The 26,734-nt window shown below is 43.8% G+C and overlaps 1 protein-coding gene across 1 annotated transcript; it reads right to left on the minus strand.

Annotated features, from left to right (window-relative positions):
• Window positions 1-2,090: 2,090 nt before the first annotated feature.
• LOC145390345 (sulfotransferase 1C4-like) lies at window positions 2,091-25,477 on the minus strand (the record flags this gene model as incomplete). Its single annotated transcript, XM_080265301.1, has 4 exons — window positions 25,409-25,477; window positions 15,653-15,784; window positions 2,561-2,687; window positions 2,091-2,308 (listed from the first exon to the last, which is right to left on the minus strand). Coding segments are annotated over exons 1-4 (546 nt in total), but the record flags the coding sequence as incomplete, so codon positions are not given.
• Between the last annotated feature and the right edge of the window lie 1,257 nt (window positions 25,478-26,734).

Raw genomic sequence — 26,734 nt, forward strand, 5'->3', positions numbered from 1 at the left:
TGAGAACACTGCCACTGAGAACATACAATACTCAGTGTTAATTCACCTGATGGAACTGGGCCACTCCTACAACTTGAAAACTAAGTCGCAGTTGCGTGAATTTAGATGAAATTTAGTAATGAGGTGGACATGAGTCTCTTTCATTAATAGTTAAATTGACCTTCCAATCTGACTTCACTTGGCCATCAACTGAGCTGCAAAGGGTTATGGATCTTTGTCAGGTAAAACATGCTATTTCACCTTTATCTGTGGGCTCACCTGAATCTCACCCAGCTTATATCTACCTATTTCTAGTAAAGGATGGTCCATATATTACACCATGGCCCGTATTCTTGTTAGTTAAGGAAGGTCCCTAACACCTTTTCCTAAGTGGTTTGTTTATTACAACTTACTGTACTCTTCAGTGTTACATAAATTCTTCTAACGTCACCATACTCCGCAAAAATAAAGTACAAAAGGATATTAACCACCCATATCCCATAATAAATCACTAAGAAAGAGGTGTTAGGGAGCTTCCTTACCCAGTAAGAATATAGGCCCATGTGTTGCAGGGACGGCTCAGTCAGTGTAAACAGTATCTTCTTCCAATAAATCTGTCCATAGCCAGACGCCTTTATCCCGTAAGTGGTGTCCATGTCACCCTGTCCTCTGCCATTATTCTGCCCTACCCCCTAGCTCATGCACGGCTGTCTCATATACCTGTCCACTCCATCCCTCCCTCTCATCCTCGGTCTCCCACTCCCTCTCCCTTTTCTACATTTTTACTACTTCTCATAAATCTTTACATACTTAATACTCTCCACTTTTTTGCTTTCACTGACTGCATGGCGGATTAGTAGTTTCATGATGAAGCCAAAATCTCTGCTTTCCCCATACCAGCAGACTGAGCCAGGACCACACGATACAAGGGTGCAATATACCATCCATCTTGTGTATCGTTGTATGCCCAGCTTAGCATACTGTAACCTGGTCATTCAAACCTGACATGCTTAACCTACTTTGTCTCACTGGCTTGCATCCATTAATGAGGTGAGTGAAGATGATGATGATGTGACGACAATGATGATGAACACTAAGATGAAGACAGAGATGATGATGATGATGATGGTGATGTAGAGACAATGATGATGATGATCACTACGACGAAGACAGGGATGATGATGATGACGATGATATAACGACAATGATGATGATGATCACTACGACGAAGACAGGGATGATGATGATGACGATGATGATGATGATGATGATGATGATGATGATAATGATGATGATGATGATGATGATGATGATGATGTAACGACAAAGATGATGAACACTAAGACGAAGACAGGGATGATGATGATATTACCAACAATGATGATGAACACTAAGACGAAGACAGGGATGTTGATGATGACGATGATGATGATGATGATGATGATGTAACGACGATGATGATGAACACTAAGACGAAGACAGGGAAGATGATGATGATGATGATGATGATGATGTAAAGACAATGGTGACGAACACTAAGACGAAGACAGGGATGATGATGATGATGACGATGATGATGATGATGATGATGATGATGATGTAAAGACAATGGTGACGAAGACAGGGATGATGATGATGATGACGATGATGATGATGATGGTGTAACGACGATGATGATGAACACAAAGACGATGACAGGGATGATGATGATGTGATGATGCTGATGATGATGTAGCGACAATGATGCTGAACACCAAGACGAAGACAGGGATAATGATGATGACGTTGATGATGATGATGACAATGAAGATGATGACGGATGACGACGACAACAGACGATGATGATGATGGTAATGAAGGCAATAATAATGATATTGATGCCAAAGGTGACATTGACAATGGATGATGATGGATCATGATGATGATGGTACTGAAGACAATAAGTAATAATAATTATTATGATGACAATGATGATGACAATGACGATAATAAATAAGACGAGGATGATTAAGATTATGATGACAACAAGGACGACGCTAATTAAACTCACCCTTCCTCACAAACTCAGCCTCTCCCGGCATCAGTCCAGGCGATTCCGGGATGAGACTGAGGTTAGTGGCAGGTCTGGCCTTCATGTTGGCAAAGCTGGAATGCTGGGCCACCTGCAGCAGCTCGTCTTCCGTCAGGCCTGTGGCGAGGAACTGGTCCAGGCGCTGAAGTTCCCTCAGCGGATCCTTGTTCATGTCTTCGTAGTACAGCCAGAGGAGGTTTGGGTGGGTGCGTTTTGCCCATGCCTCGCTTAAGTGACTCCAGTATGGCCCTCGCATAACTGTGAAGAAAAAGAAAGAAAAAGAAAAAGAAAGAGAGAGAAAAGGAGAAGAGAGGGAAAAGAAGGTGAAGGCGTCGAAGAAGAAGAAAGAGATGCAGGAGAAGGAGAGGAAAAAGAAGGATTAATGCACATTATTCCTATCAACGGCACTAAAATCAACAGTTTATTAAATTTCTGCAAAGTCCCATTCTTCGTTTTCTCTGTCTCTCTCTCTCTCTCTCTCTCTCTCTCTCTCTCTCTCTCTCTTCTTACCTAAATCTCGGCACCACAAATCCAGGAACTCTTCCAGGTCGCCCTTGAAATTCACTGACTTGAGGAGTCTTTGATGATGGTAGTAAGACACACACACGTCACCCGGATGTCTAGCCACATATATCACCTACGAATGAAAATGTAAACAATCACCACCAACATCTTCATCTTCATTATCATCTCCACCATTCATATTTCAAAAGTTGATTCAAATGGCTTAAGTTCGTATTTGTGTACTACGGTAGAAACCAAAACAGATCAAAACAAGAAGCGGTGCCAAGGAACAGCAAACCCGTCCCTGTGAGTCATTTTAGTGCTGACGTATAAACACAACTGAATATCTAGTCAAGTATGTCACATCAAGTTTGAAGTAAATCAGGTGAAAATTTACGATTTTATGCCCATATGGAATTTTAGGCCAAATCCACCTGACACTGACCTCTTTACCACTAGCTGAGGGCTGACCCCCCTGATGTAATGAGGCATGTTATACGATGCAGATTTGAAAGACGCACCTATAGGTTTTTGCTTCATATCGATATGACGATTTTGAAAGAGCTATGGCGAAAAAAAGATTTTTCCCCTCCATTTTTTTTTTTTTTTTTTTTTTTACACTTTAGGGGCCCGGAGCCTGGGTCTTAGCTCAAAATTTAATCAGGTGATCAGGTCATAGCCCTTCATCATTTTTAGTTTTAGTTATAATCGCACCAGTAGTTTTCGCAAAAAGTTAACAGATAAACAGACAGACCGAGTTAAAGCAATACCCGTCCCCAACCCCCTCCTGTGTGGGGTCTGGTAACTAACACTTTCAAAGAGAGAGAGAGAGAGAGAGAGAGAGAGACCAAATTAGATTAAAACTAATTAGCTAACCTTATTGTGTAGCCACAATAAGGAAGCTTCGCTCTAACTCTCAATATTTTTTCCTTTTTTGCCTATCGACCAGGGGGGCCGAAGCCCCTGGTTATTAAGGCAAATATATATATATATATATATATATATATATATATATATATATATATATATATATATATATATATATAATCATCATCATCAGCCGTTTGAGTATCCACTGCAGGACCGGCCTATCCCGACCGAAGTCGGGACGATACAGCCAATGTATCTCTACCAAGTGGCTTAGGCTGTCTAGTAGAGATTGTATGTAGGGTGAGAAGTGCTTGTAAGTGTAATTGTAGTGTTGGAGTGGCTTTGGATGTGTGTGTAGTCTGTGAACCAAGTGTAATCGGCCCGCGCAAGCCGACTGGGTGCAAGCATACTTTATAGCAAGCGACACTGGTTCAACCACAGCACTCCTGGTTCCGCCAATGCAGTACGTGGCCGGGTGAACACTCCCAAAGTTTAATACCCTGGCGGGGCGCGAACCCTGGCTCACCCGTGTACGAAACGCACACTCTACCACTGTACCACAGAGGCTCATATATATACATATATATATATATATATATATATATATATATATATATATATATAATCATGAGGTCCACTGCAGGACCGGCTTATTGTACTGAAGCAGGGACGATAGAGCCAATGTAACTCTACCCAGTGGCTTAGGCTGTCTGGTAGAGACTGTATGTAGGGTGAGAAGTGCTTGTGAGTGTGATTGTAGTGGCTTTGTATGTGTGTGTAGTCTGTGAACCAAGTGTAATCGGCCCGCCTTAAGCCGATTGGGTACAAGCATACTAGTATGCGACACTGGTTCAACCACAGCACCCCTTGTGTCCGCCAAAGTAGCAAGTGGCTTGGTGAATGCTTCCCAAAGTTTTTACAACTCTGGCGAGAGGCAAACCCGCGCTCACCAGCGTGCGAAACGCACACTGTACCACTGTACCACAGAGGCATATATATATATATATAATTTTTTATTGTATTTAGTTTTTTTATTTGTATTTGTATTTTTATTATTTAATGTTTTTTTTTAACCTTACGTTATGTAACAGAAAGAAAAAAACTAATGAACCTAAAGTCCCTAAAACTAATAACCTAACAGACAAATCGCTAACCTATACTAAATCCTAAAAGGCAAATAACTAAACCTACAGTAATGATAAAAAAAAAAATACCTCAACCAAGAGAACTCCATTGACTGCAGATATGTAATGCCTTTCTACATTACATACCTGCACTCATCACCTGTTGACTGTCACTCGAGGCACAACCTAATATAGGGGACATCAATATATGAAAGGGAACCAGACGAGTCAGGAACATTTCCATATGCGTCAGCTGTCGCCCTAATTAGAATAACTTAACCCGCCCCGTCCCGTCGACGTATGGGAACGTTGCAACGATTTGCATTTGCCAGTCCCGACGACGTACCGGTACGTCGTGCAATTGCAATGTGCATAATTTCGACAATTTTCAAAATTCGCGCTTGATTTGCGGTACGTACCCTCGCATGACCTTCCCCTACCTGCCACCAGGCGGGGACACTTGGCGACCCCGCGCGACCCGCGCTAGCCCACCACTCGTCCACTCACCTGGTAGCAAAGGTCCTGCTCAGACATGGCTAAGAGAGGTCTCTCAGACAGCGAAATTCAAGTCGCCCTGGACACCTTTACAGGCGACAGTGATTCCCCACTGGACGACGAGGATATGGACAAGGATTATGTGCAGCCAGAGGAGGAAGAAACCACCAGCAGTGACGAGGAAGTTCCGTCTCCCAGGAAGCGGCAGTACGTGACTTACCGTGCTGCTAGAGAGGGGCAGCAGGCAAAGAAGGCACGTGCAACATCCTATCCCTATCCCCAGCGTGATTTGGAACCAGAATTCGAGGACGAGGATGAGGACGAGGACGGAGCCGTGGGACGTGCTGCCACGTGGTATGGACGTGAGGTGATAACTCATCGTGGCCCAGAGCGCACACCACGTCGTATGAGCAGGTATGGGCCTGGCATTTTGTTTGGGGAGTTAGGAAGTCAAGTGGAGGGAGTGGGGAGTGAAAGGGAAAGTCCAGGGAGGATTAGGGAAAGTGAGAGTGACGTGAGTGAGTCATTGCTCTCCCTACATAGTGTGAGGCGGCGTAATGGGTCACGTGGGCCAGTGCGGGTGCGTTCCTTATCACGTGGGGTTGTGAGGGAGGGGGAAGGTGGGGAGGAACCACTCCCAAGCACGTCTTATGCTCCCCAATATCCCCTAACACTTGGTCGAGCTAGGGTGCGTGAGAAAGCACGTGGTGTTGTCATGGAGGGGGAAGGTGGGGAGGAACCACTCCCCAGCACGTCTTCTGCTCCCCAATATTCCCCTATTTCATCCCCACAGCCCCCTAATGTTCCTCAAGGCCGTAAGGGTAAGGGAAAGGGAAAGGGTAAAGGCAGAAGGAAGAGGAGTGACAGTGGGGAAGCCCTCCGCACTCCTTCTCCCCCACCTCCCCAACCAGGATCTCCTCCCCACCCAGACGAAGGCGGTGATGGGGATGATGGGGACGAGGGATTTGTGTCGTGAAATTGGGAGGATGGGAGTGATTTTTCTCCCCTAATTCACCCCTTCACTGAGCAGGGGCGATCTGGCTGCATTGCTCCAGGAATCACCGTAATTCCACCAGGTTGGATTTTTTCCACCTGTTTTTCAGTGAGGCATTTGTGGAGCAGATTGTATACCAAACCAACCTGTTTGCAAGCACCCAGCCCCTAGAGAGTGAAAGATTGGGAACAAGGAGTAGGCATTCTATCATCTATGATTACCCTGTCTCCCTTCCAGAAATGTTCTTATTTTTTGCCCTGGTCCTTTTGATGGGTATTATACGAAAGAATAGAATTCCTGCTTACTGGACTAGGGACCCTGTTATGTTTACCCCAATATTTGGTCAAGTGATGAGCCGTAATCGGTTTCAACAAATTCTAAGTCGCCTCCATTTCTATGATGCTCATGATCCTGCAAATGCAAACAACACTGATAAAATGAGGCGAATTAGGTTGATCTTTGATCACCTCAGGCAAACCTTTCGTTCCTCATTCTATCCCTATAGAGACCTCGTCATAGACGAGAGTCTCGTGTTGTGGAGAGGCAATATTTCATTTAGGCAGTATATACCCAGCAAAAGGCACCGTTTTGGGTTCAAGATCTTTGTTATGTGCGACTGTAGGACTGGATACGTGCAAGACATAGTCTTGTACACCGGTGCACAGACAGACATAATTGAAGATCGAAGTATTGGACTGTCGGGAGCAGTGGTAAAGACGATGATAGAAGACTACCTTCATCGTGGTCACGTTCTCTACCTGGACAATTGATACACTAGCCCTCTTCTCACTCGTTATCTTCACACGCATGAAACAGGAGTCTGTGGAACCGTAAAGGTGAACCGGCGTCACATGGCCAAGGTAGGGCGGAAACTTGCAAGGAATGAGGTTGTCTTCTTCAAAGCCAACAACATCCTTGCAACTGTGTGGAACCACAACAGAGAAGTAAGCCTCTTGTCCACGGTTCACCGCCCCTTGATGCACCGTACTGATTCTGTAGATTACCGTAGCGAGAACAGGCGTCGTGTTTGGAAACCTGAGTGTGTCATGGATTATAATATAAACATGCGCCTCGTGGACCAGTCAAACTCCATGATATCGACGGTAGAGTGTGCCAGGACCACGATGAAGTGGTATAAGAAACTGTTCTTTCACTTGCTAGATATCACTGCTCTGAATTGCCACCACCTTCACGCCATGACAACAGGAGTTCAGGAAACATTTGAAGGGTTTGTGAGGGAGCTCACAAGAGAAATCTTTGCACGGTATGCTGTTGAAAGGCCCCAACATCGCACCCGCACTGCCCCTATTGCACAAACTCCCCTGAAAATATCCAGCCGCCATTTCACCACTCCTATCCCTCCCCAGCCAAACAGACCTAGGCCCCAACGCAGGTGTCACGTGTGCAGTAATTCCCAGGTGAGACTCACGACACAGAGGAAGGACACCCGCTATGAGTGCGTGCAGTGTGACGTGGGTCTCTATTCACTCATGTTTCAGTGAATATCACACGTTGATGCAATTCTAATATGGTGTGAATGCAAAAGGACGCAGAAATTATGAGATAAATGCGACAGACAGACGCTCAGTGAAATTATCAGTCATGTTGATCTCCAAATATTAGTATAAAGTGCATACGGGTATAACATAAGTGCAAAAATTGTATGTAAGTATATAAATATGCCCTAAGTGGAAACTTACATAGCGAGGGTTTTATGATGCGATATTCTGTCGCTCAGTGCAATAAATACGGCCCGTAATTATATAATTATTATTATTGCAAATGCTTACGGGTATAATATAAGTTCAAATTATTGTAAGTGCTGAAATATATTCTAAGTCAAATATTCATAGCGTGTGTATAGAGATGCGATATCCTGACGCTCAGTTGAATGAATAAGGCACGTATTAGTGAAAATAAAAGTCAGCAAGTGGTAAAGTGTGTAATATATGTGAAGAATTAGTATATAAGTGTGTGAGTATTATGTTGGTCGAAACATTCATTGCGAGGGTATTTTCATGCGATATTCTCACACTCACTAGAATAAATAATGACAGTAAGTATGTACAGTGCAGTATAGGGGTGTAAACGTGTGTAATGTAAGTGGGAAATTATAATTGGAGTGAATAAATAAAGTAGATGATGAAACACGAGTGTTTGAGATCGTGGTTGCTACGTGAATATGAGCTAGCATATCGCTAAATGCCCTCGTAATGAATGAAAATAATTGAAAATATTTACAGTGGTGGAGGAAAGGTTCTATGTAAAGGGAAAAATAATTGGAAAGTGATAAAACAATTTCGTATGTTGAAATACGAGTCATAGCGAGTGCGCTTACTAAGCTGATGTGCGCTAGACTTACGCTGCATGTCATTATAATGAATGAAAACATCTGAAAACACTTACAAACAGTTGAAATTGGTAAAATGTCATTGAAGCAGAAGTATACAAGTAGAAAAAATGATAGGTTGACTGATACAAGACACTTAGCATATAGCATGTTACGACTCGGACCAATCTCGCTATGCTCGCGCGATGGTACAATGCTTATTTCTCATATATATGTGTCTGAAATCCATTATATTGTTACTGTTATTGTTTATTAGTTCAAATTCAATAAATATAGACGTGTTGTGTGTTGTTTCTCCCAGTATTCCTTACCATAGAAAACGTGAGCGCATATCACGTCCATTACAGAACACCACACCTGGCTCGGGGGACCTCACCTGAATGGACCACTTCTAGACCGCAGGAACCACTTTCTATGTGATTTTCCTTCGTTTCTCGACCTACGCGGAAGTTTTAGCCAAAAAAATTTTTTTCCAAAAAGGCTTGGGACTGGGGGATGTCGGAGGTGCGGAAAACCTCGGGACGTGACGGGTTAAGCAAGATGGTATAATGTATTTACATAATATGTACAAAAAGTGAAGGACCTCTCCCAACAGACCACCATCGACTGCAACTGCCCAATACCTTTCTATATTGCACACTTGCACTCATCAGCTGGTGACTGTCAGGCGAGGAACAGGGTTTAATGTAGGGTACATCAATATTAGAAATAGATCAGTGGGAGGAGGAACTATTTCAAATATGTCAACTGTCAACCCTAATTAATAGTACAATATATACATATATACAGTTGATAAAAACCATAACCACACAGTAAAAAAGTCACATCACTCTGATCAGTCCGGTTTCTCTCAAGAAAGCCATCAATTTATCAGTCATAACAATATCCCTATCACCCAGGATGGTGGAAAGGGTGAAGGGGACGTCTGCTGTGCCACAATAATTTATAAGTGAAGCGTGTTCATGAATAAATCGCCGACAGCGCAGGATGATATGACTGATAGATAACACCCCATCACAGATGTCACAGTGCGGTGGAAAGCGTCTTTCCATGTACGGTTTCATGTGCGTTACCATGGTGGCACTGAGCCGTAATCCCGACAATACTTTTTCCTCAAGACGACTGGAAAGGTTGGCAGTATCCCAATCGCCTAGGTACGGCTTACAGGTTGGAATATTAAGTCTAGGCCACTGACCTTGCCACAGAAGATTTATTGATTTCTTTCCGAGAGAGAGATTCGATCGCAGATCACAAGGAACGTCCCAAGTCTCCTCAAGCTCTACAGTCGACTTTGCAAGTAAATCAGCCTGCTCATTGCCATAATTACGACAATGACCAGGCACCCAGATCAGCGTGAATGACTTGTTGCACAAATGCAGTTTATTAATAATGCGGCCCTGGATCTCATTAGAGTCAGTAGTAAAAGAAGCAATTGCCTGAAGGGCTGATTTGAGATCCGAAAATATGACAAATGAGTCATGCCGAGAAGTGAATGCATAGTCTATGGCTTTGTCAATAGCAAAAAGTTCGGAGGTAAACACAGATGTATGAGTCGGCAACTGATACCTGATAGCATATTCAGTCGACCACACACTAGCACCCACACATTCACTCGACTTGGAGCCATAGGAGTACAATTGATGGGACCCCAAGTGACGAACGATGATATTACAAAACAAGTGGTGGACCTCCACTTCTGGCACCTTGGTCTTTGGTGCTGGGAGCCATGATACATCAACAGTAAAGCCGGGTGGCTCCCAAGGCGCTATATTTTTAAACACCAACTTGTCAAGGTCACTGAGGTCCACACCAAGCTCCTGAGTTAGTAAGTGGAGGCGAATGGCAAGTGGCCGATGCACCCTCCGCATAAGATGGTGGTATTGACGCAGGGGGGGTACAGGCCACATTGCTGATATTAATTTTCCTAGATGTTCTGAACCCATACAATATTCCCAGGTGGTCACGGTGAAGATGGAGGGGAGGCACATTCGCCTCCACATCCATACGAGTTACACGGGTATACCAGATGGCTCTAAGAAACATTCACAAACATTTATTCTGCAACACATCCAATCCTTTCAGCGTGGCATCGGATGCTGAGCCGTACACCTGTGTGCCACATTCTAGCTTCGATCGAATAAGGGACTTATACACCATTAATAAAGATTTTCTGTCGGCATTCCACGTAGTACCCACTAGATACTTGAGGACATTTAATGGTTTATCACAATGAGCAAGCAAATTATTAACATGAATTTTGAAGTTCAATCAACGATAAAAATATATTCCCAAAAACTTTACACAATTTTCAAAAGGTACCGCCTGATTATCCAAAGTTAACCACAAATTAGGTACGTTACGAGTCGTAAAAACTAGAGCGGCACACTTAGGGATGGAAAAATTAAATCCCCACTGCAAGGCCCGTTGGTGAACGGAGTCAAGGGCTGCTTGAATCCGCCCAGCCGAAAATTGTGCAATATGGGAAGAGTGCCATATTGCACAAACATCAACGTAGAGCGAGTATTTACGATTCCTCAGGATGGTTGCTGATGACAGAATATCATTGATCACAATGCTAAATAAAGTGGGACTAAGCACACTTCCCTGCAGCACCCCGTTTTCCTGGATAAATATATCTGATGTTACGTTACGGGGCAATTTGACACAGAAAGTCCTGTCTCTGAAGAAATTTTAAATAAAAATAGACAAATTTCCTCTTAAACCATAAGCATAGAGCTTCATTAGTATACCGTGTCACCATGTTATGTCATAGGCTTTATGAATGTCCAAGAACATCCCCGTCATGAATTCTTTATTGGCAAATGCCTCTGAAATACAATGCTCCAAATTCATTAAATGATCTAGTGAACTTCTGTATTTACAGAAGCCACATTATTGATCATTTAACAAATTCTTCGACTCTAAAACAAAAAGAAGCCTATTGTTTACCATGCGTTCCATGACCTTACATAGATAAGAAGTCAACACAATAGGACAAAATGATGTAGGATTCATAAGATGACCAGCTCTTTGGGTATCGGTACAACGTGCGCAAAGTGCCATGAGTTTGGGAATGTTCGAGACGCCCAAATCTCATTGTACAATGCAACATCTTAATCAGGTTGTCTTGATTAAGATGCTGGATTATACCGTACGTGACTGTGTTTGGTCCAGGGCTGGTGTCTTTACAGGATTTAAGGGCAAGGAGCAGTTCATCTAGCGTAAACTCGTGGTTGTACAGGGAGTCTATGTCTTCTGTGGCAAAGTCTATTATCTGTAGCTCAGCCGTGTGCTTATGATGTTGGAAACGCTAGTCATAATTGGCTGATCTACTTACATGAGAAAAACTCCTGGTGAGGATGTTAGCAACGTCCACAGGATCGTCATGGATGATGTTGTTCACCTGCAGGGTGGTCACAGGGAAGTATGGGCCTTTTTTATTTAATATTCTTATAGAGGACCAGACTTTACTTAATGGTGTAGTACGAGTCACCATGGACACAAAGGACCGCCAGGAGTAACGTTTGGCCCTTCTTATTATTCTCCTTGCCTCAGCCCGTGCCTGTCTGTATGCAATAAGATTTTCCTCAGTAGGCTGACTAACAAAAATCATGTATCTCCTATTGCATTTCCTTAATGCTTGTTGGCAATCCGGCGTCCACGAATTTGCTCTATGCTTCGCATAAACTGTAGAAGTCTTGGGAATAGCAGCCTCAGCTGCATGTATTATGGAATTAGTTACATTTTCGACCTTAACATCTATGGTCTCCCCAGACATCTCTAAATTGGCGATCCTTGAGAAGGATCCCCAATCTGCTTTCTTATAGTTAAATTTTGGAGGTGGAGGGTCCGAAACAATGTTGCGTGTATAGGAAAAACAGATGGGTAAATGATCACTTCCCAAGGAATCGTCGTAAGGGTCCCACAAGAAATCTTTATGTACAGTATACCAGGGGAGGCCAGAGATAAGTCCATGGCCGAAAAGTTACCAGTACAATCATCTACACGAGTCACTCTACCATCGTTCAGAAGACAGAGGTTGGACTGTAGTATTAGGTTGGCTACCTGCTCCCCATGACCATCGATCCTCAAGCTACCCCACTGATAGTGATGGGCATTAAAGTCGCCCAACACTAACTTATTCCTAGGAAGATGTTCAAATAGTGAATTTAAAGCATCACTATCAATGAGGCCATGTGGAGGACAGTACAGAGGGCAAGTAGACAGATATGTGTTATTAAAATTTACTCTGCACATGACAGCTTCCAGAGTAGAATTTAGAACCATTTCCATTTGTGGGTGTGATTTGTGGGTGTATATGGCAATTCCGTACCTTCATATCATCTATACGAGTGGTAGTGTGACAAGTTGGTGGTAGTGTTTGAGGATCAGGATGATCCTCCAGGCGTGTCTCCTGTAAGCAAATAACGTCTGGTCTGTGTACTGAAAGCAGGATTTCTATATTTTGTAATTTATTCCCAGAACCTCCACAAATCCACTGTTAAATAGTGAATGTGGTGGTTTAAGATTAATGAGGGTGGCCAGTGCTGTTAGTCTTTTTATGTTGCCCGCCAACAGGCAAGTGACTACCGGGGGACCTATCCCGGTGCTTGCTGATGGAAACCTCCATTTGCTCACCAATAATGAGGCTCCCAGAGCCCCCCGAGGAAGAGCTACCCTTTCTCTCCCTTGCTGGACCAGGAGCAGGTAAGACATGAGGTCGTGACTTGGTAAGGGTTGTCAAGTTAGTTTTTCAGGGTTGTCGACTTCTGTTTAGGCCATTGTGCCAGAGAAGTAGCAGCGGCCTGAGAGTATGAATATGGAGCAGGGGCATCAGAAGAAGAGTCGGAATGTACAGTAGGAGCAGACAATGGTGCAATGTGAGTGACAGGAGTGCTGGGGTCCTGGTCAGTCTGAGTCTCCGCCGTGCACATCACAGGCTGGGAAATAACCGCTGATGCATCGGAGACATTAGGCCTGGGAGTTGCATGCAACTCCCTTACCTTCTTGGCATCATAAGAGGATATACCCTCTGTATCTTTCACTGCGCAGATCTCTTTCTCCTCCTTCCATATTGGGCAATCCCTCGAGGAAGTGGAGTGAGCACCCTGACAATGAAAGCAACTCACAGACTCTGACATGCAGTGTTCAGCATCATGACCCTGAACTGCACACCTACCACACACTGACTGAGAAGCCCGACAAACCTTTTCTGCATGACCTAAAATCTGGCATTTAGAGCATCTAAGGGGATTGGGGATGTAGGGTCTAACATTTAGAATTTCATATCCCACTTTGACATTTGAGGGAAGTGAGGTCCTGCCAAAAGTTAAAACTATAATTGCAGTCTTATTCCTGATGCCTTCCGTAAATCTTGTGATAAAATGTGCATCAATAACATCTTGGCCAGTAAGTTCCCGTACAATATCGTCCTCATCCATTACCATGAGGTCCCTGCAAGTGATAACTCCCTTGCAGGATTTCATGGAGTGAGGGATCCTTGGCTCGACATCGTAGCAATGAAACTTACTTAGCTTAAGCAAATCTTTAACTTGGCTTGGCTTTAGTGTTTTGACAAGGAGGTCTCCAGAAGCAAGTTTTTTAACCTGTTCAACTTCACCAGCACAGCCGTCAATTACTTTATTAATGAGAAAAGGTTTGAGACTAGCCAATGAGGTAGAACCAGTCGCATGTAGGATTACATACATAGCATTATCTACAGGGATGTCAAGTGGGGTTCTAGTCCGGAGGCGGTCAGTCATGACGTCAGTCAGTGAGACAGTCGGGGGTCGGGGGGGAGGCGGAAAGATTGTTCGCCATAGAGGCCATTCCCCCATAATGGAGGAAGTGGGAAGGAGGAGAGAAAACAAGCAAAGGACAAATAACCCAGGGCAGAACACCTAAGTCTGAGGTTGCCCTCTCAAACCACTCCAGGGAGGCCCGACCGTGTTCATTCACGCCTCAGAGCGATCAGTGGGGGGGACCCTCCATGGGCGAGTAAGCAAAGGTAAACTCAGGAATAGATACAAACTCCTATTGTATCTCTAAGTAGGGAAGGGAGGAAAATAAGTACTAGCTAGCCTAACTGTGAAAAACGCCCTAGTGGCAGAAAACAAATAACTAATGCCGGTGGAGCAGCCCTATAGCTAGAGGAGAGCTCAGATTGAATACGTCTTTACTCCCCGCAACCATGCATAAAAGTCCTTCCTCAACTGTCAATAGTATAGGAGTATGTCTATTATAAACAAGATCTGAAGACCATAATGTATCTTCTTGTGTAACATCAACAAGGGACCTGAAGACAAAGGTGTCAAAAAACTCAGATCTACAGTAAATTTTGCGTTTGTCTTAATAACTGGCTAACCGTATGCAAAACTGTAACTATATTCCATTCAGATCATACGGGGGAGCAGACTATATATCCAGAAATGTCTTTCTATCTTCTATCTTCTGCCAGACGCCATAATCCCGTAAAGGGTGGCCATTTTGACTTTGAGTTATTTGTTTTATGGGGAAGGGCACTAACCCTCCACCAACCCACTTGTTGACACGTAGGGAGCACGTATGGTTTGGTTATATGGTTACCACCCAGCGTTGTAAATGGTTTCTTGGCTTACAGGAAACCATTTGGCTTGTCACTCAATGTAAAGCCACCTGTAAAGGAAGGAAAAGCAATAAAAAGTGACATGAAAGATGGGAGCAATAGGAAGAGAGGAGGGCAGGCACAGAAAAAGAATGATAAAGGCTAAGGAAGAAGTAGGCTGCACTACGTCAAGTGAGTGGATGATGGTCGCCACCACCTACAATGTATATCTTTAAAACTTCTGTGGTTTTCTCTAAAAACGTGTTGCAATGGGCAAACTGAGCAGATTTGAATTCTGTACTTTCTACTAGGCTAAATGGCAAAATATTAAGCCAAAGTTATACGGCAAGCATTTTTTTCATGAGATTCTCAACCAAATATCCGTATCTCAAGTACTTTCCGCGATATTTCAATTTAAAATGTGCAATTTTTGAATAAAACTGAGTATATCACCTTCAAAAATAGGTCATGGTCATTTACATTTGGCATAAGGACTTTAGTTAACCTAGGGTACCTTCATGTGCAATATCATCAAGGTCGAAGAAAAACTGCAAAGAAAAATAATACTGACGAAAACATGAAGCGTCACCATTTATATGGCGAAGCTTAATAAAGTTTATGCCGCCAGAGAGAGAGAGAGAGAGAGAGAGAGAGAGAGAGAGAGAGAGAGAACTTCACCCACCTTACAGCTTTCAAGAATGGATGGTGGGAGAAGTGAGAAGGGCAGATGAGTTTTAATTATTCTAGGAGAAGGAACGGACTCAGCACGGGCCAAATATACCCCAGTGGTTCGCGGGTCCACGTCTGGATGTTGCTTTAAAAAACTGTCAACCAGAAAACTGGGCAGGGGAACATCTGGATGGTAAAATGAGTCACCTCTGAAAAAAAGATGGTTGTCAGTCTCTCTCTCTCTCTCTCTCTCTCTCTCTCTCTCTCTCTCTCTCTCTCTCTCTCTGTTGTTTGTTCCACTCTCATTATCTATTCATATGTCTATCTGTCTACCTGAATCTCTGTCTGCTTGTCCCTCTCTGTCTAATAATTTACCTGTCTATCTATCTGTCTGTCTGTCCCTCTCCACTTATTCAATCATCTATCTGTCTATCTGTCCACCTGTCTATCAATCTGTCTATCTATCTACCTGTCTGTCTGCTTGTCCCTCTCTCTTTAACTAGTCATCTTTCTACCTGCCCATAAGTCTCTATCCATCAGTCTATCTTCTATCTATCGATCTATATGTCTGTCTATCTATCCCCTGTTAATCTATCAATCTGTCTGCCTGTCCATCTATCGCCTGTAAGAGTACTGAACAGGGGTAGCACTGGACAAAATAATTATAGGTCTCTCTCTCTCTCTCTCTCTCTCTCTCTCTCTCTCTCTCTCTCTCTCTCTCTCTCTCTCTCTCTCTCTCTCTCTCTCTCTCTCTCTCTGTCTCTCTCTCTCTCTCTCTCACTCTCTCTCTCTCTCTCTCTCTCTCTCTCTCTCTCTCTCTCTCTCTCTCTCTCCATCCTTTACGCACCACTTCTTCATGACTAGCGCCATATTCTAGTGATAATAATAGCTCAGTGGCAGACAAAGACAATGCTGTGGCTGTACATCCTTTACACAGCACTTCTTCGTGACAAGCACCATATCGTAATGTTAATCTATTATACCCCAGCAGTCAAGATGGGGAGATGGCAAATGTAGGCGAAACTACATAGTTAGATCATACTAACTATACTCTGTTTACTCTAACTTGGCATAAAATTCCCCCATCTAACTAGAATGTAGAGTTGTAACAGGAGATGAACACTAGAATATGGTGCTAGTCACGAAGAAGTGCCGTGGAAAGGAATCCGCACCGTGGCATTATATTATTCTACCAGTGAATATTTTTTTTATGCGAGGAAGAAGGAACCAAAGGCCATGAGCCCGCAATAACAATTCCATCCAAGAGAAAAACAAAATACAATAGAGAGCCAAATTCACGATCCGATCATTTCGAGATGCCTGGACACACTGCGTTTGAAAGACTGGAGATCATAGGCAGCAGGAAATACAGACAGAGGGAGACAGTTCCAGAGTTGACCTGTTGCATAAATGAAGGACTGAGAGTAACGGTTAACTCTTGCATTAGAGAGTTGGACAGAAAAGGGATGAGAGTTTGCTGCTAGACGGGTGCCACGAGCCCGTCGTAGAGGTGGAGGAATGCATGCAGACTGTTCAGAGGAACAGTGACCATTGAAGTAACGATAGAAAAGAGATAAAGATGCAACAGTGCGGCAAAGAGACAGAGGTTGAAGGGAGTCAGTAAGAGGAGGAGAGTTAATGAGACAAAAAGCCTTTGACTCCACCCTATTGAGAAGAGCTGTATGTGGGGAGCCTCCCCACACATGACAGTTGTACTCCACACAGGGGAGAATAAAACCCCTGTATAGAGTCAACAATTGTGTACGGGTAAAGAAAGAATGGAGTCGGCTTAGCACACCTAATCTCTTGGAAGCAGATTTTACAAGAGATGTAATATGATCTTTCCAAGATAAGTCCCAAGTAAATGAAACCCCTAGCATGTTCAAGGATGATGCAGGATTAAGCTGAATATTACTAAACATTAGTGGGTATACCTGTGGAAGATTTTGTCGGGTTGACAGGTGTAAGAACTGAGTCTTAGATGCATTAAAAACAACCAGATTATTTTTACCCCAGTCAGAGATACGAGCCAAGTCAGACATTAGGTGTGCCATAGCCTCATCCCTTGTTTGTTAAAGTAACTGCTGAGATGGGCATTGCTGGAACCGGATGGAAAGGTGAAGGGTGGAGTCATCAGCGGATGAGTGGATAGGGTTAGATGTACAGCTTAGAAGGTCATTGATGAATGTAAGGAAGAGAGTTGGTGATAGGACAGAGCCCTGAGGAACACCACCGTTGATAGATCTAGGAGAAGAACCATGGCTGTCTACAACAGCAGCTACAGAACGACCAGAAAGGAAGCTAGCTATGAAGGCAGAGATAGAACGATAGAAACCGTAAGACAGCAGTTTGGAAATTAAAGATTTAAGTCAGACATTAGGTGTGCCATAGCCTCATCCCTTGTTTGTTAAAGTAACTGCTGAGATGGGCATTGCTGGAACCGGATGGAAAGGTGAAGGGTGGAGTCATCAGCGGATGAGTGGACAGGGTTAGATGTACAGCTTAGAAGGTCATTGATGAATGTAAGGAAGAGAGTTGGTGATAGGACAGAGCCCTGAGGAACACCACTGTTGATAGATCTAGGAGAAGAACCATGGCTGTCTACAACAGCAGCTATAGAACGACCAGAAAGGAAGCTAGCGATGAAGGCAGAGATAGAACGATAGAAACCGTAAGACAGCAGTTTGGAAATTAAAGATTTATGCCAGATTCGATTGAAAGCCTTTGAGATGTCAAGTGCAATGGCAAAGCTTTCGCCAAAGTTCCGAAAGGAGGATGACCAGAAGTCTGAAAGGTAGGTGAGAAGATCGCCAGTGGAGTGTCCTTGACGGAACCCGTACTGACGATCAGAAAGAGAGTTGTGATAGGAAAGATGCCTTAAAATTTTTTATTGAGAATTGACTCAAAAACTTTTGAAATACAGGACGTTAAAGCAATTGGACGGTAGTTGGAGGGTTGGGAATGGTCACTCTTCTTTGGGACTGGCTGAATGAGAGCGTACTTCCAGCTCTCCTCTCCTTTCACGGATCCACCTGGTGAACAAGCCTACATCTTTTCTATCCTTAATGACCTAGAGCAGCTTCTACAGCACCCTACCCGTATCCCTGACTGCCTTGGAGAGAGCCCCAACATACTTGACCTCTTCCTCACAACTAATCCTTCTGCTTGCTCTCTTAATCTTTTCTCTTCGTTGGGCTCCTCCGATCACAACCTTATTACCTTAACCTGTCCTATCACTCCGGTACGGCCTGTGGACCCTCCAGGGAAACGTCATTTGTGGCATTTTGGAGCCGCGGACTGGGAGGCCCTCAGGCAGTACTTCTTTGATTTTCCCTGGAATGATTATTGCTTCCATGGCCGGGAGCCATCTGAGTGGGCCTTGCGCATTACGGAGGTTATTATCTCGGGCATGGAAGCATACATTCCTTTCTCATGTCCTTTGACTAACGCAAGAAAGCCTTGGTTTTATCATGCTTTTTCTAATGCTGTCCGCAACAAAGAAAGGGCCTATAAAAGGTACCGGAGCCAACCCACCCCTGAATCACATCATCTTTACGTTTCTGCCCGGAATCGTGCTAAGTCTGTTCTTCGCTCTACTAAAAATAATTTCATCCATACTAAATGCTCTCAACTCTCCAACTCGAATTCTTCCCACTCCTTCTGACACCTTGCCAAAAATCTTTCTAACAACTTTACCTCATCATCCTTCCCTCCTCTTTTCTACTCTGATGGTTCTGTAGCTATTTCTTCTACTGATAAAGCAGATCTCTTCACACAGACTTTCTCCTCCAATTCCACCTTAGACGATTCCGGTGCTGTTCCTCCATCTCTTCCCCCCTCTGACTTCCTCATGGCTGACATTAAAATTTCTTCAGTTGATGTATTTTCTGCCATTACTGGCCTCAGTACTAACAAGGCATATGGGCCTGATGGGGTCCCTCCTGTTGTTCTCAAGAACTGTGCTTCTGTGCTTACACCCTGCCTAGGCAAACTCTTTCGCCTTTGTCTGTCAACTTGTACCTTTCCTTCTTGCTCGAAGTTTGCTCTCATTCACCCAGGACCAAAGAAGGGTGACCACTCCCAACCCTCCAACTATCGTCCAATTGCTTTAACGTCCTGTATTTCAAAAGTTTTCAAGTCAATTCTCAATAGAAAAATTTTAAGGCATCATTCCTATCACAACCTTCTTTCCGATCGTCAGTACGGGTTCCGTCAGGGACGCTCCACTGGCGATCTTCTCACCTACCTTTCAGACTCCTGGTCATCCTCCTTTTGGGACTTTGGCGAAAGCTTTGCCATTGCACTTGACATCTCAAAGGCTTTCGATCGAGTCTGACATAAATCTTTAATTTCCAAACTGCCCTTCTACGGTTTCTATCCTTCTATCTGTGCCTTCATCGCTAGCTTCCTTTCTGGTCGTTCTATAGCCACTCTTGTAGACGGCCATTGTTCTTCTCCTAGATCTGTCAACAGTGGTGTTCCTCAGGGCTCCGTCCTATCACCTACTCTCTTCCTTTTATTCATCAATGGTCTTCTAAGCTGTACATCTAACCCTATCCACTCATACGCTGATGACTCCACCCTTCACCTTTCCATTCGGTTCCCGCAACGCCCACCTCAACAGTTACTTCAACAAACAAGGGATGAGGTTATGGCACACCTAATGTCTGACTTGGCTCGTATCTCTGACTGGGATAAAAATAATATGGTTGTTTTTAATGCATCTAAGACTCAGTTCTTACACCTATCAACCCAACAAAATCTTCTACAGGTATACCCACTAATGTTTAATAATATTTAACTTAATCCTGCATCATCCTTGAACATGCTTGGGGTTTCATTTACTCGGGACTTATCTTGGAAAGATCATATTACATCTCTTGTAAAATCTGCTTCCAAGAGATTGGGTGTGCTAAGCAGACTCCGCTCTTTCTTTACCCCTGCACAATTGTTGACTCTATACAGGGGTTTTATCCGCCCCTGTGTGGAGTACAACTGTCATGTGTGGAGAGGCTCCCCACATACAGCTCTTCTCAATAGGGTGGAGTCAAAGGCTTTTTGTCTCATTAACTCTCCTCCTCTTACTGACTCCCTTCAACCTCTGTCTCTTTGCCACACTGTTGCATCTTTATCTCTTTTCTATCGCTACTTTAATGGTCACTGCTCCTTTGAACTGTCTGCTTGCATTCCTCCACCTCTACGATGGGCGCGTAGCACCCGTCTGGCAGCAAATTCTCATCCCTTTTCTGTCCAGCTCTCTAATGCAAGAGTTAACCGTTACTCCCAGTCTTTCATTTATGCAACAGGTCAGCTCTGGAACTGTCTCCCTCTGTCTGTATTTCCTGCTGCCTATGATCTCCAGTCTTTCAAACGCAGTGTGTCCAGGCATCTCAAAATGATCGGTTCTTGAATTTGGCTCTCTATTGTATTTTGTTTTTCTCTTGGAGGGAACTGTAACTGTGGGCTCATGGCCTTTGGTTCCTTCTTCCTCGCATAAAAAAAAAAAAAAGATACAAGTTGACAGACAAAGGCGAAAAAGTTTGCCTAGGCAGGCTGTATGCACAGAAGCACAGTTCTTGAGAATAACAGGAGGGAATCCATCAGGCCCATATGCCTTGTTAGTATTGAGGCCAGTGATGGCAGAAAATACATCAGCTGAAGAAATTTTAATGTCAGCCATGAGGAAGTCAGAGGGGGGAAGTGATGGAGGAACAACACTGGAATCGTCTATATGTACGGTGGAATTGGAGGAGAAAGTCTGTGCGAAGAGATCTGCTTTATCAGTAGAAGAAATAGCTACAGAACCATCAGAGTAGAAAAGAGGAGGTAAGGATGATGAGGTAAAGTTGTTAGAAAGGTTTTTGGCAAGGTGCCCGAAGGAGTGGGAAGAATTCGAGTTTGAGAGCTGAGAACATTTAGTACGGATGAAATTATTTTTAGCAGAGTGAAGAACAGACTTAGCACGATTCCGGGCAGAAACGTAAAGATGATGTGATTCAGGGATGGGTTGGCTCCGGTACCTTTTATAGGCCCTTTCTTTGTTGCGGACAGCATTAGAAAAAGCATGATAAAACCAAGGCTTTCTTGCGTTAGACAAAGGATACGAAAAAGGAATGTATGCTTCCATGCCCAAGAGAATAACCTCCGTAATGAGCAAGGCAAATTCAGATGGCTCCCGGCCGTGGAAGCAATAATCATTCCAGGGAATATTAAAGAAGTACTGCCTGAGGGCCTCCCAATCTGCGGCTCCAAAATGCCACGGATAACGTTTCCCTGGAGGGCCCACAGGCCGTACCGGAGTGATTGGATAGGTTAAGGTGATGAGGTTGTGATCGGAGGAGCCCAAATGAGAAAAAAGATTAACAGTGTAAGCAGAAGGATTAGTTGTAAGGAAGAGGTCAAGTATGTTGGAGCTCTCTCCAAGGCGGTCTGGGATACGGGTAGGGTGATGTACAAGCTGCTCTAGGTCATTAAGGATAGAAAAGAAGTAGGCTTGTTCACCAGGTGGATCAGCGATAGGAGAGGAGAGCCAAAGTTAGTGGTGAAGTGAACATTGAAATCTCCTAAAATGGACATTTCAGAGAAAGGAGAAATGGATAGAATGTGTTCCATCGTACAAGTAAGATAGTCGAAGAATTTTTGATAGTCAGTAGAATTAAGGGAGAAGTAAACAGCGTAGATATATTTAGTCAGAGAATGGCTGGAAAGCCGAATTCAGAAGAATCGAGTTCAGGAACACGAGAGCAAGATAAGTCGTTGCGTATATAACAATAATCCACCTTTGGCTTTGAAATGAGTATAAGGAAAGTAGGAGGATACAGAAAAGGGTTTGCTGTCAGTTGCCTCAGACAGCTGAGTCTCAGTTAGAAAGAGACGATGAGGTTTAGAGGAGGAGAGGTGGTGCTCAACAGAGCGAAAGTTAGAGGAAAGGCCGCGAATGTTGCAGAAATGAAGAAGAAGTGAGTTAGACAGTGGTTCCAAGCAGCTCAAGTCGTCACCGGGAGAGGGGCGGAAGGTGGGGGCATTTATGATCCCCCACTTGGGGACTCCGAGGCTGAGTGTTGAGACGCCATGAGTTTTTGGAATTTTGGAAAAGGAAGTGTAGTGTGTACTGTGCATGTAGTTTGGTGTAGATAGAGAAATTTGTATTGGAGAGCATGCTGGCCTACTCTGTATAACTGAGACACTGAAAAAGTTCAGCAAAGGGGGATGGTCAGGAACTAGTCCTGAGGGCTGATGAATTATGGAATATAAACTGAAAATGGATCAAAATATCCACCTAGATTCCCTTCACTTTAACTTGGCACAAATTTCTGTCCATTCGCAGCTTACTTTTCGTAGTTCAGGGACAGAAAAGGGCAATTCTACGTCTCTACTACTTTTACACGGCACTTCTTCGTGATCAGCATCCTAGTCTAGTATTAACCCACTGTTACAACACAGCATTCACGATGGAAAGACGGCAATTTTAGGCCAGGTTGTGGAAAAGGATGTAGAGCCGTAGTATTGTCTTATTTTCCAGTAAAAGAGTTAATGAAGGCTGTATCTGACCACTCCAGTTCCTAACGTCTATGCCAAACCGTGTAGTAGTAGTGGTAATGGTGGTGATGGTAGTAGTAGTAATGTTAGTAGTAGTAGTAGTAGTAGTAGAAGTAGTAGTAGTAGTGATGGTGGTGGTGGTGGTGGCATTTAGCAGCGGTGGTAGTAGTAGTCGTCCTCTTTCCGTTCACCATTCTCCTTTCGGAGATAGAGAGGGATCTGAGGGACATTTGTATAACTAGGCAGAGGAGTGGCCTGTCCATTTCAGTGCCACCGCGAGATGGCGTCGCTCACTATACATACTCAGTGGAGGACATAGGAGACTAAGCAACACTTTTTCCTTTACTATGATGTTGACGTCTTGGTTGATAGTCAAAACAAATCGCTAAGGGAGAGGTGTTACGTAGTCCTGATCAATGACAATATGGCTTGAATCAATGAAAAATCAAAAGACGTAAGAGTACAGACAAACAAGAAGCGGTGTCAAGGTACAGCAAACCCATCCCGGGCAGTCATTTTACTGCTGACGTATAAACGCAACAGGACATCGACCCTCATACCGCTAAGTAAGGGGTGACCCCCCTGATGTAATGAGGCATGTTATAGGATCAAGACTTGAAAGATGCACCTATAGGGTTTGGTTTCATGTCGATATGACGAATTTGAAAAGAGTTATGAACAAAAACTATTTATTTTTGTTTTACATTTTGGGGGCCAACAGCCTGGGCCTTGGCCCAATTTGGCGCAAAATTCAATCAGGTCATCAGAAGGTCATAGCCCAACATCCCTGAAATTTTAGTGAAAATTACACCAGTAGTTCTCGTGTAAAGTTGTTAACAAACAAACAGACAAACAAACAGGCAGACAAGCCGAGTGAAAACAATACCCATCAAAGTAGTTTACATTCAAATGAACCTGAATTACCACAACTACTACTACACACCACCACTGCCACCGCTACTGCTACTGCTACTTATACTACTACTACTACTACTGCTACTACTACACACCACCACCACTACCACAACAATTACTACTATTACCACTAATACTAATACAAGTACTGCTGCTGCTACACAGTACCACCACAACTACTACTACTACTGCTACTTCTACTACCACCACCACCACCACCACCACCATCACCACCACCACTACTACTACTACTACTACTACCACTATTCCTACTACTGCTACTACCACTATTGCTACTACTACTACTACCACCACCACCATCACTGCTACTACTCCTATTACCAGTGAAGCAGAATCAATTGATGTTGGTGCGTACTCAAGGTAGGGGGATCTCTCTCTGACTGGCATGTTAATGGCTGTGGTGAAGTCAAGGTCGTGCGTCATACACCACACCATCTCCTGCGTCCACGTCGTGCCGCTGCGGGGAAACGTCATCACCACCACGTCATCTAGCCGAAATCTGGCCGTGAAAATTGAAAATCGTAGGGAAAAAATTGTCCCATTAAAAAAAGATAAGAAAAAAAAGAATGAGGTGACTGGCGCTGAGAGTTTCCTGTCGACAAATTTGCAACTAAGATTGAGAATGATGAGAAGACTGTTTTACCGTACAAATCCGAGAATTCCTTAACCCAGCATAACGTAATGGTAAACTGAAACTCACTTACCTCTCTCCCCACGAAATTCGGAGAGACAGAGCACAACTAGACTCCGAGAGTGTAGCACAGCCTTCTTCCAGTAAAGTACCCAGTCATTGTGGGGGACTTTTATATTACTTAAAATCTTGGTGGAATATCTTTAGACTTACGTCTTATTTGAGGATTTTTTTTTTTTCTGTTTTGGACCTTCCAGATATGGCACGTAAAGAATAAAGAAGAAGAAGAAGGAGAGAGAGAGAGAGAGAGAGAGAGAGAGAGAGAGAGAGAGAGAAGGAGACAAAAGCTCGGACATTTGAAGAACCACGTTAAAACTGAACTACATATTTCCTGTAACGAGTAAGTTAGTCATCATTAGTCATATACTCTTTAGATCCCTGATTCTTCTCAATCGTCAGAAATACTGTATGTCTTATTCACTTACACATCACAGTGTTAGCTAGGTGGTGGCGACCATGATCCACTCACCTAATGTAGTGCTGCTTACATCCTCCTTCACCTTTGTCATTCATTTTGTGGCGTATATTACACCACAAAGTATTGTACAGTACCTTGCATTTCACTTACACACGAGGTTTCCTTCCCTCATGGCTTTTCCCCACCTTGTTCTTGGAATTAGCATGACTACTCGTGCCGCTGCCAAAAGTATTCAATTTCTCATCCGTCCTCATCTGTACCAGTGCTGCTTCCCATAATATTCAATTCCTCTTCCCTCCTCACCCTTAGTGGTGCCTAAACCAATCAAATTTGCCTATTCAGGCGACCTAGGCCTACCGGTGCTCCTCCTACTTCATTAAGGGGCTTAAAACCGAGCGGGTGACCTCACTCGCCCTTCTTTCCAATCAGAACTTCACCCAGCTACTACCTGCCTTGCTCTCCATCTCTCCTGGTAATAACTGGCCACGTGATACTACTTTACATATACGATACACATAAACACAACAGTCTGGCACTCCTGCTTCTCACTAAATTCATTACTCATATTCTTAATCTGTAACTATTAATTCATGTAATTGATCTACACATGCTGTAACGTAATGGCCTTGTACTGTTTTGAGATCATGCAATAACTCCGTATTGTTCCAAGTCAAAAATGACTGCCCTGTCTACTTCTTCCCAACACATTGGTGTATATTTATTCTAACCATTTGCCTTGGTGTAGCCCCCCTAGTAAAATATATATCCCCATAACCAAAAATGACAGTGGTGAACCTGACATTAATACCACCACATTGGTGACTTCCCGGAGTGTTTAAACAACATGGATACCTTACCACACATCCTACTATCCCTTCGTACATTCACGTACGATATTAACAAGTGGTTTACACAAGTTGATGCTGCGTGGCCTGAAGAGACCAGTGATGATGACAAATTCAGAGCAGTTGTCTGCACTCTCCTAACTCAAGTAGCTGCCGTTGTTCAGGACGTACTCTTCAAACCATGTACAGATCACAAATATAAAATCCTGAAGGAAAGTCCGCTGCAGACCCTGGGCAAATCAAAGCAGCCACTTTTAATGGAGCTAGATGCCCTTCACTCTCAACAGCAGCGCCCCTCGGCCCTCCTTGCCCATATTCAAGCCACTCTTATGGCAGCTGGGGCCACACTATCAGATGACCTCCTCCGGCACTGACTCCTCCAACTCATGCCACCAGACTTTCGACTCCATCTAGGATCCCTGGGACCTGGCACGTCCCTAACTGAGTTCATCAAGAGGGTGGACACTCTACACGAAACTCAACAGCATTATGCCAACCACCCAATAAGTGCACACTCCTCTCTTTCCCCTGTCATAGCCCCCAGTGCTACCCCTAGTGAAACAGCGGTGTCAGTGAACAGTGTTGCGAACAAAAACGGTTCCATGTCCGAGCTGTGTACCTTATTAGCAAAGTTAACATTAATAGACGAGCTGGAAAGTACCGTAA

Source organism: Coenobita brevimanus, chromosome 14 (genome assembly GCF_032717465.1).
Source record: "Coenobita brevimanus isolate Jiangsu-jjx chromosome 14, ASM3271746v2, whole genome shotgun sequence".
NCBI classification, from domain to species: Eukaryota; Metazoa; Arthropoda; class Malacostraca; order Decapoda; family Coenobitidae; genus Coenobita; species Coenobita brevimanus.